General features: G+C 32.6%; 2 protein-coding genes and 1 long non-coding RNA gene across 5 annotated transcripts; 1 reads left to right on the top strand and 2 right to left on the bottom strand.

The window, feature by feature from the left end:
- Positions 1-1,139: 1,139 nt before the first annotated feature.
- On the bottom strand, positions 1,140-1,889 carry LOC134261523 (uncharacterized). Its single transcript, XM_062743951.1, has 3 exons — positions 1,688-1,889; positions 1,401-1,563; positions 1,140-1,273 (listed from the first exon to the last, which is right to left on the bottom strand). The coding sequence occupies exons 1-3, from the start codon at positions 1,721-1,723 to the stop codon at positions 1,140-1,142; spliced, it is 333 nt and encodes a 110-aa protein (XP_062599935.1). The 5' UTR covers positions 1,724-1,889.
- A 248-nt stretch (positions 1,890-2,137) lies between these two features.
- On the bottom strand, positions 2,138-3,962 carry LOC134261520 (uncharacterized). The gene is made up of 2 exons (XM_062743950.1): positions 3,057-3,962; positions 2,138-2,563 (listed from the first exon to the last, which is right to left on the bottom strand). The coding sequence occupies exons 1-2, from the start codon at positions 3,960-3,962 to the stop codon at positions 2,138-2,140; spliced, it is 1,332 nt and encodes a 443-aa protein (XP_062599934.1).
- A 3,338-nt stretch (positions 3,963-7,300) lies between these two features.
- Positions 7,301-10,342, top strand: LOC134261521 (uncharacterized). Of its 3 annotated transcripts, none has more exons than XR_009990833.1 (4): positions 7,301-7,316; positions 8,120-8,228; positions 9,216-9,310; positions 9,639-10,342. It is a non-coding gene; the product is annotated as an uncharacterized LOC134261521 (long non-coding RNA). The 3 variants fall into 3 exon arrangements; XR_009990832.1 differs by lacking the exon at positions 7,301-7,316 and adding an exon at positions 7,354-7,759; XR_009990831.1 differs by lacking the exon at positions 7,301-7,316 and having other exon boundaries at positions 8,013-8,228.
- Positions 10,343-10,852: the final 510 nt, after the last annotated feature.

The raw sequence follows: 10,852 nt of genomic DNA, 5'->3' as shown, positions 1-10,852 counted from the left end.
CTTTTTAGCTTGATACGCGATCCCGTAAGGTACCCCAGAGCTAGTTTCCCCCAAAATGGATTCGTACCAGTACTCGTTTGGACCAGCGTGGGATACACCATACCGTTCGAGATACTTTGTACATAATGAAAATCCTATTTGTAGAAGAGGCGGACTAACACATTCATGGTTTTGTTGTGCTGCCAGGATTTCCAAGTGCTTTAGATGTTGCAGGAATGGACATTTCGCGCGGATGTGTAGGACACAGAAAACTGACCGCAGAAGTGACGTTCTAAGTATTAAAGTTACAGGAAAGACAGACAGCTCAACACAAACAGAAAGAAAGAAATCCAACAGTAGAATTCAACGTGACAGAGAAAGGAGACGGAAATTTAACGAAAGGCGTTTGATCTTAGCAGAACTTCCCTTTTCAAAAATTAAGGAGTCGGACTTTAAAGAGGAGCTTTTTCTAAATCAAATTAAGGCTTTGCACTACAAAATGAATGTTCTACGTGAGGAGGCTGACCACCACACTGCGCGTGCGACATTATTCGAGAAACGCCATACCATGTTGTTAGAAGAACTTAAAGAACGCGACAATTTAATTTCTAAATTGGAAGAGGAAGTGGAGCGAATGTCCAACTTAATTCAAAACAAAGAAAAGGAACTACAAACAATAAAAACAAAGTTTCGCAAGACCGATAGACAATCTCCTAAACACACAAGTGATGTGACACGGTATTCAAGTGGCGGGCAGTTTAAGTTTGCTAGGTACAATGACCGTGTTAATCCATGTTCCAGGTCTTATGCAGAGGGGACAAGTACCAGGCCCCAAAGATGTGCGCAACCTTGGAACACGAGGACGTGTTCATTTGGAGGAAGAGGCAACTATCACCGTGTGAAATGCACCCCAAAGACATAACACCTTCTCCCCTGCCATGCCGCGTTGAGTGATTTTAGTCGGAACAATATAATTGACATTGAGTTTATTTAATTAATCCGATAATTGATATCTATTTGTATTCTTCACTCTTTCATTAATTCTATTGTTAAAATATTACTTTGGTATCTTTATATTAATTGTCATGTGAGAATATTTGGTAGTTGGAGAGCGACAGCCAATCCGCTCGGACCACCGACTCCCGACCTTGTAGATTTTGTTAAGTTTTAGGAGTTTTAATAAATTTGTAAAACGGAAACCGACTTACGCAATTTCTCTTGGTCACATTGTTTTCACTTTCTTCTCTGGAGCAAATGGGACATGTACCATTTTTCAACTTCTTTCTTCGACAGGCTGCAAAATATAACCAAAATAATTTTGTCAAAAAAAAGTTGAATGACATTTCAAGTGAAGAAGTAATAAACAATGAACAAAGATGACATGTACTACTTTTATAAGTAAGATGGCTAAATAAACTTACGTGGCATTTCACAGCACTTGTATACATCAGCGTCAGTGAAATCCGTGAGGATGATGGTTTTCTTCTTCCCATTTTCCGGCAGGTCTTCTTCGAAATCTGGGTCATCTTTCGCTGCTTTTTTGTCCTCTTCAATTATTGCGATATCTGCAGAGTCTCCAATCATCTACAAAAGCACAATAAGTATAAGAAAGCTCACTAAAATAACCATAATAATATTGCATTGGTACTTTAAAAGCAATGTGTAATTTATTTTACATAATATGAAGCAACTTATATGAATTCATTACCTCGCACGTTGATGCAGGACTTGTTGTAAGCTGCATTTTGTCGAAATACAGTTTGGGATACACTGCGGAAACTTTAACACAGTCCCCAGAGGCATACTGCGTTTCAGCGTTTTTCCCAAAGAGACAAACTTTCGCTGTGCTTTTAGTAGCAACGATCTTACGGCAAGAGTGCCATCTTGCCTATAACGACCTGGAGAAACCTATAGGAAGATAATAAAAACATTGCATTGTGTTTTACAATATAGAAAGACTTAATTTCACATTGTTAATTCTTGGAATTATTACTGACACTTCACATTACTTGAAAATCAAAGAAAAAAAATATTAAACAAAATAAATGTATATTTAATGGTGTGACTTTATGCTCCATTAAATTAATACATAGTATTACATGAAGAAATATACTTCTTATTAAAAACTAGCAATTTCAATATTTCAAATATTTTCATGCTAGTAAGTTATTACCATTATAATCTTTCCCTGGACGGTTGATTTTTCTGGGGATTTTAAAGCTCTCTCAAGATCAACCTCCATGCCACCCACTGGTCTCTCCTCTGGTAGGGGCGGTACACATTTCTCAATTTCAGGGTCCACCTCTACAGCACTTGTGTATGCAATGAGAGAGCCTGAAGTTGCCCAGAATAGATCTTTGTCTTTTTGAACAATATTGGTAAATTTAAAAGACATCCCTTCCTTGATTGTATGGAACTTTCCTCTTTGATAAATTCTTAAATGGTGATATGTCCTCCCTTGCAAACCAATGACGTTAAAAAATACCATTTCTTTATTTTGTGTTTTGTTGACGTACGACTGCAACTCTTTGGATTTCTTCACTATCTTTAGACTCTTGGTTACCAATTGTTGGTTACCTTCTGCCTACATGCAAAAAAAAAAAATTATGCATGCAATGCTTAAAAATAAAAACACTCTCTACAAAATCTACAACTAATTACCAAATACCAGATTATTTTGGAAGAGGTAAAATGAAACAGCAGAGATAGCTTATTGTTTTAATGAAGTTAAAAAAGTACTTATGTTCTTACAAATTTAATTTTACACATTTTGCACCTTATCAAAATAATCTAGTATTCCAAAAACATGTCAACATCAGCACAAAAAAAACAACTCAATATGGCCTGTGATAAATGGCACAGATAGGTTAAATAACATATTTACAATTTACATAATGTACATGATTTCTTAGTTCTTTTTTTTTCTTGACAGAATCATATTTTTTTACATCATATTACTGCTACTTCCTTTTAGCAATAATATTTTTCAGCCGTTCATATTCTTCAATCACAATTTCATTTGCTAGGATTCTTGAAGGGTCTAAACTTAAAATAAATAAGCCCTGCAAAGTTCTTACTCTACTCAGTGCAACGTATGCCATTCCTTTTTCAAAAACATCAGAACCTAAATGAATTACAGCACTATCAAGAGATAAACCCTGAACTTTGTGAACAGTGCAACCCCAGGATAATACCAGTGGAAATTGCATTCTTACAATTTGTCGACCTCCATAGGAAAATTCATACTGTACACACTCAATGGGAATGGGATTATGCAACAATGTACTATCAGCACAGTTTATTCTACCTACATTTTTGTTATCAAATAATACATGTATTTTTGTTGGTTCAGCTTGTCCATTATTTGTTTCATATGGTATCTCAGTTACTGTTCCCATTGCTCCATTAACTAGTCCAGATTCCGTATTAATGTTTCTAACTAACATAACTCTTGCATTTATTGCAATTCGCAAAATACTGCATAACCCTCCTGCAAGTCTGTCATCCTTAGGAATATATTTTTCATCAACAGAACCCAATGCATTTTCATCAGACTGTGAAAAGTAATGTGAAGCCGATATACTTAAAATATTAGAGCTGATTTTTGATAAAAGATGGATGTTATAAGCTTCAACTTGTTTGCGTAGAGGAAAGATGTGCAAAACATTTTCAAAGTCTATGCTTTCTGTAATTAATCTAGATTTCAGAGTTTGCAAATCTAATTCTGATGGTAAACCTAATCGTACTCTATTCAACAAGTAGAAAAAAGTTGAATTCTCATTCTGTCTCATATTTTCAGTCAAAAAGAATGGTTCAAATAAGTGCCACAATAAAACATTCTCAAATGCAAAATTTCCCTTCACTGGTCTTAGTTGAAAATAATCACCAACAGTAATAACATTATATCCCCCAAAAGGCAGACTGTTGTCACTTATTTCTGATAGACGTCGACTGATGAAAGTTAACATACTACTGCTAACCATACTTATTTCATCTATAATAACTGTATGCACATTTTTAAATTTTTTTCGCAATTGTTTTAAACAATGAGCTGACACACTACTGTATTGCAGAAATTTATTAACAGGAATTTTTAACACTGAGTGAAGTGTTCCTCCATTAATGTTATTTGCAGCAGTACCTGTTGGTGCACAAACTACAACAGGATTAGCATTCAATGTATTTGAACAAAACAGTTGCAAAAAAGCAATAATTACTTTCGTTAAAAAAGATTTTCCAACTCCAGCTCCACCAGAAATAGAGATATGAAATGGAAATACTTTACTTTCAAACTTTAATTTAACATACTGAAGTACTTCTAGTTGAGACTTAGTCATTTTTTTTAACTGAAATGTGGAATTCATCAACTGACATGGAACAAGTAAGGGAATGCAAATGAGTATCATTTTCAAAATGAGTCTGTTCAGTATTTTCAACATCACAACTGATCATTTCTGTAAATGTCTGAAAAATCATTTCTTGGTTAAAATGTGGGTCTTCATTTTCCTCAAAATCTAATGTTGGATTATTCAAATCTTCTTCTAAATTTAATCTTCTCATTGTATTTTCAATTTGATCAGTAAATGAAAAATGTGTAAAGTCAATGGAAGAATTCAGTAAGAATCTTTTGTTTATAAAGGAATCTTTCGCACTGGTGTATGGATATAATAATTCATTTTCCGATCTATGTGGCAGTAACAGTACAAGCAAGCTGTAGTAATAATCTTCTGAAAAATTTGGAAACGTTGGAGTTCTTATGACAAAGGGTTTTTTTAACTTTTTTCATCCAAATATCATATTTACAAATATATATTCTTTCCAAACATTTTCTCTTTGGTTGTCCCAACGACGTTTTTTCATACCAAGAACAAAATCTATATAATGACAAATTGTTCAAATTATTAGGACGATTCTGATAATAGTCGTGAATGTTTGTCTCAAAAACATCGGTGCAATTATCTGGCAATTCGTTAATTTCTTTTCGACTTCTCAAAATTTTAAACCTTTTAAATGGTTGACGGGTGTTTAAGTAAATAAACCTTCTACTGGTATGGATCAAATTTAGATTACTCAACCTATAAGCAGCTTCCTGACTGCTCATCCTCCTATGTCTTAAAACAGTAAGCCCTATTTTTAACAATCTGACATGTCTTGGAATGCTTGGGTTTGCTTCAAAAATGTCATGAATTAGATGACCTAGAGCATTCTTTAATTCGTCAGGTTTAGATTTACATATGTAACTACAAACATAATATGCTGCACCCTCAGCATTACATATCAGTTGTATATCCATATTGGCTCGCCAGTGCCTTAAAATGACAGGATTGTATGAATTTATCATGACATCGTGCTCTCCTCTACGAGTTACGTAAAATTTTCCTTTTGTTTTCTTGGAAAGATTAATATTTGCAAATATTTTTGTCTCACTTGCTTGCTGTTTTGGAAAATCAAATCTACATTTTGATCTGTAAATATTTGAGCAGTATGAGGTATGACTGTGTGATTGAAGCTTTTTGACCAAGTCATGAATTTCGCTATCAACAGACCTATCTGGAATAACAGAAATTACCGTTTCATTGATGTATTCTTTTAGCTGAACAATACTATGACTATCAATTTTGTTTGGAACATTTTCAATCCAGAAGAACATATGAATATGAGGACTTCCACGATTTTGAAATTCTACTCTAGCAAAATAATCAGTAATTTTTCCTAAAGGTTTAATACCTTTCAACAGAACATGTTTCATTAATGCATCAAACCTACGTTCAAAATGGATAGCTGTCATAAGAGGATCTTTTTTGAAACCAAGAAAATTTCTATTGTTTTGTATATCACTGTTATTAAGATCACTCAACAATCTACCCAATTCTTTCCAATGCATATCATCTGCAGAAACACTGCATGAAAAGTCGCGTTTAATATAATTTAATAAATTCGTTTACTCCAGTAAATTTCTTGTATTGAATTTAATTTATGTATAACGGTACATTTTACATGAGATATATTGTGATATAATTAAATACAGTTTTCAAATAAGTAAAATCATATTTAATGCAAAATACGTCGAGAATAATATAGTTTAATTGAGATAATTATACGTTCCGTTTAAGAATATCGACATGTAAAAGTAAATATGCTTATACTTAAAGTTTAAGTACATTTTTGGTATTTTGAATATGTCATAAATAATTCTTTATACCTAATGTAAACTTATGTTGAAACATTTTTGAAAAAAAATATTTAGGCACCCTATTCATTTTAATTTATTTAATTCTCATTTTTATTTATTTACCCTTATGTAGATTTTTCAAAACTGTGGAATATAACTTAGTTTTTTCTCTATCGACTACCACTGTAGTACAATTACATCGGGATCGAAGTCGGGCTCGAAAAGCAATTTATTTAAAAACAACACACCGCGCCGAAATTCAATTTTTTGGAGAGTTCCACGCAGCCATGTTGAACTTGATCATGATGTTGTACGGGAGGAAGGGGCGAAAGAGAGTTACTCGAAAAGGAGAAGCATGATAAACTTTCGATGGAATTTATGTTTTAACAGAAGATGAAGACATTTACGACCCTGTTTAGCGGTAGGAACAATGTACAAAATTTTATCATGTGTCCTTGAATGAATAATTGCCTCTGCTACTGATAATGTTACTGTTCCTTAGTCTGGGCTGTACACATAAAATGCCTGGCAGTAAAAACGTTTGGGCAATTTTGTAATAATTATTTAACACTTTTAACCATCTAACTTAAAGATGGATTTTAACCAGAATTTTCTCGTTTGGGATTGGTTTCAGAATTTTTGTCACTAAAGTGTTTCTCTGTTCAGCATTTACAGAGAGTGTTGTACAATGTAATAAATTATTTATTTCTTAATGCCTACTCAAGAATATATTGAGCACTTATTTTGATTATTTAAATAGCTGCAGTGTGGACTGTGCCTGAGACGATTCCCCATAACGCCGGCTATGTAGACAGCTTGTGAAAATGGTGAGAACCATACCGCTCAAATTTTCTATTATCACAAATAAACAAACAATGTTTTATTAACTTGTATCTTTTAGCATAAGAGTATAAAAAATATTGCAACAACTTGAAATTCTATATACCAAGTAGACAATACGAGGTTTATATTCTAATTTTCCTTATCCTAAAAATACAATAGCAATGGATTCTGAGCTATGCATAATTTTTTAACGTTAAAAACGTAAGCATGAATTATTAAAAATAGCTATCACATTCTACGATGCACAATTATGCATGCATTATTTACAGGAGTCCAAATGCTCACAAGAAATGACAAAAGCAGTGTGAAGATTAACACAACGGTAAGATTTCTTAAATTTTCTGATAAGATCAATAAAATCACCTCAGGGTTCGAAATTAACTTTAGTCCGTTAGTCTCAGACTAATACATTTTCATTCGGACTAATAAAAATTGTAGCTAATTAGTCCGATTGGACTAATAAAGTTTTCTTGGGAGAAAAAAGAATTTACCGATGTTCAAATTTTCGACAACTTTCACTGGAAAACCCCATATTTATTTTTAGCTTTCTAGCTTCTTGGCGGGAAGTTAGGTAATTCTGAGTCAATTCGGCGCTTAATTTTAGGACTCATTGGTATGAAATTAAACATTTTAGTGATCATGATTTAGTATGACACATAAAAAAAGATGTCGGATGTTTAGATGATGTAATCATCTATAAAGAAAAACGAATGAGATCGGGAATACGATCGTAGTTCCTGATTGTGCGATTTCAACGAATTCTTGGTATAAACATTTCATGTAAATGCTTTGTTTATTTCAAAAAAGTATAAAAAGTACATTGCAATGTTATTTCTATTTATTTATACAGTGTATCTATATTTGACGTACTTATAAAATTTTCCGCGGACTAGTAAAAGTAAAGAAGCACTAGTCCGGCCGGACCAATGCCTAAAAATGTTAGTGTCGAACCCTGCACATGAATTGATTTATTTTAGCTCACCTGAGCCATTTTAAGACCCGAGCGAGTTTTCTGTTCTGTGTCTGGTATTCGTCGGTCATCTATAAACTTTTCAAATTTTTACATTCATGAGAATTATTCCTAGTTTGAATAAAAATCCCTGCAAGATACATCTTTTCTTTCAGAAATTGTGCCAGAAAAGTTTGAAGTAGCTATGGGAATGATCAACATTGAACTTGCTGAGGCTCTCTTCCTGAAAGTGACTTGACCAGATATTTGGCTACCCAGTATGAGGTACGAATTAATCATTTGTTGTACAACTTCTTGTGTATGAGATTGCCACCATTTACTGGAAGTTTGCATTTGTTGTCCACTTTAAAAACTTGCTATCTACAGTGTAAGTTGTTAATATATTTTACTTTATGTTAAATCACTTGTTCATTATCCCAATAACTTGCATGTTAAATGCTGTAGATGCTAACCTTTGCATTTAAGTTTACTCTTAAATTCCATGTGTTCCGAGTATGTACACCCATTTCATATCATGTTTTGTCGTCTCTAAATTTAATATAATACATATCATAATATGTACTAGATCACAAAGTTTGAGGATTTTATTATTGTATGAATGTTATCTACTTGCTCTATATCATAAATACATCTGTTTGTATATTTTTTCTACGAGATGCCATACCTGCTTTTAATTTTTCATATTTTTTTTATCCATAGTATCTTTCTGCTACATTAAATAAAATATCGTGGAGGAACACGAAGAAAAGGGTTGCGCACCTCAACATATTCAAGGTCAGGAGGTAAATACATTGGTAAATTGCTAAAAAAAAAAAAAAAAAAAAAAAAGCAAAAAGTCACCAGTCCCCAATTTACATGTACTTCCACAAATTCTGCAGCTTGCTGCTGTGAAACTATATATATATGTGTGTCTTAATATGATAAATGCTGTAAATGCTATTCTTTGCATTTTCCTAAACTCTGTAAATCTTCAAATTCCATGTGCTCGGACTACGGTACCATTATGTATGTTTCATATCATATTTTGTCGTCTATAAATTTGATCTATACATATAATTATATGTTTTCTTTATGCAATTCACTTAACTAGATGACACAGAGAATTTTTTTCATTGTGTAAAATGTTATCTTCTTGCCGTAGTCATGTTAGTCATAAGTATACCCTGTTTGTATATTTTTTCTCCTTTTTTGTATATTCTTTCTATGGAGAGCCACACCTGTTATTAATTTTTCATATTTTGTTTATGACAGCTTTTTACCATATCCATAGTATCTTGCTGCTAAATGAAAGAATTAGTGTGGAGGAGCAGAGAAAAGGGCACCTCAACATGTTCAAGGTCAAGCAGGTAAAATGCTCCCAAAAAAAAAGATGGTGAAAAAAAATCATTAGACCCAAATTTACACGCTTCGAAATCTGTAGCTCGCTGGCCTGAAATTATAGATAATTATCTGTCTTTATTACCCAGATTTGAAAAAATGGCATATCTTTTGTAGTCTTCTGTAAATTTTTAATTAAGCAAAATTGAGCTGTGTTTCCTCTAGGTCAAATGATAATTTTAAAATCAACTCAGATTTTGTTTTTACTATTTAATATATGCAATTGCATAAATCCGGAAGCACACATATAATATGTATATATAGGCAAATGTGTATTTATTGTTATATTTATTGTAGAAATTAGGAGCTAGGTGTGCTTCTCCAGAGCTGAAAACTTCTTGGCATGAAGAGAAGAAGAAGCAAGAAAAAGCAGTTTTAAATATTGATTACGTCTTCATAGTACAAAAAATGATTCTAAAGATAATACTATCTATGAAATTAGAAAGCTGAAGTTGCGTTCTGATGAATGTGAGAATGTCTTCAAAGAACAGGACACCAAAAGTGCCATTCTCAAATCAAAGCACTCTAAAAGGCAGAGCATAAGAAGAACTAGGACAAATAAAGAATCTAAAAGAGTCAAACCTATGGATGTATTAATTGAACAGAGATGGGCTATTAGAGATGAAATATCTGAGTTGCTACTGTTTTGCACAAATTCAATGTTAGATAAGAAAAATATACCTAGTGTTGTATTTTTGACAGTGAAAGTTTTTTCTTATGCTTGATTACAGATTAAAACTGTTATGTATTTTATTGTTTAAACATTTATTGGTCTTCAATCACATACATTTTAATCTTGATTTATATATCACATATATGTACAAGTCTAACTTAAATAATAAGTGCATGGACATTATTGTGGAAAAAATAAGACAATCATGATCAAGGGTGGTCTAAAAGAGCTTTGCTGGCAGTAAGTTGCAGATCTTGATACCCAAGCAAGAGAAAGGTGGTGTCTCTGACCGATCCTTTTGCTGTTGCTTGTGGGCGAGTGAGGCTTCTCTGTTAATTGCTTAGTGTGTCTTATTAAAATGCACATGTAAAAAGAATGGACAACTTTTATTGGCAACTTTTATTCTTTTTATGCAAAGTATGATATAATTTATTGTGGGAAATTGAAAAGCCATTTACAACCCATGCAGAAGTTTTAATAGGGGCAGTTTCAGTAAGATTTTGCAGTCTTTTGGAGTCCAGAATGACTACATTTTTTACCTGTTGTGTTTTGATTTATTGCGGATTTGAATTTTACATACAATACTATTCTTATATTATTTATAATTACTTCAGTATATTACTTACTACTAGTATGTAGAAATTTACTCCATTATAATTGAGCTACAGTCATGATTGTAAATTTTTTAATTCTGACTTTTAGGCTTAAATTTGAAATATTTTGTACTTTGTTAGAACTCATTGTTTGTACACTATTGAGATAACATCTAATAAAATTGAATGAGAAATGGATTTGTGTAAGATTGTAAAATACTTGCCAAAAAACCCACAATTGTAAA

This window comes from Saccostrea cucullata, unplaced genomic scaffold, assembly GCF_032062105.1.
Source record: "Saccostrea cucullata isolate Sc308-1 unplaced genomic scaffold, CSIRO_AGI_Scuc_v1 ctg12012, whole genome shotgun sequence".
NCBI lineage: Eukaryota > Metazoa > Mollusca > Bivalvia > Ostreida > Ostreidae > Saccostrea > Saccostrea cuccullata.
This window is presented reverse-complemented; position numbering and strand designations above follow the sequence as displayed.

Bases quoted from the DNA above. Each gene is read 5' to 3' on its own strand.
- LOC134261520 (XM_062743950.1), bottom strand. From the start codon at position 3,962: ATGGTTAGCAGTAGTATGTTAACTTTCATCAGTCGACGTCTATCAGAA. The intron at 2,564-3,056 runs GTAAGAACTTTG...TTTTGCATGTAG, and splicing joins CATACGTTGCACTGAGTAGA to GCAGAAGGTAACCAACAATT.
- LOC134261523 (XM_062743951.1), bottom strand. From the start codon at position 1,723: ATGCAGCTTACAACAAGTCCTGCATCAACGTGCGAG. The intron at 1,564-1,687 runs GTAATGAATTCA...GTGCTTTTGTAG, and splicing joins GTCCTGCATCAACGTGCGAG to ATGATTGGAGACTCTGCAGA. The intron at 1,274-1,400 runs GTAAGTTTATTT...TATATTTTGCAG, and splicing joins CAAGTGCTGTGAAATGCCAC to CCTGTCGAAGAAAGAAGTTG.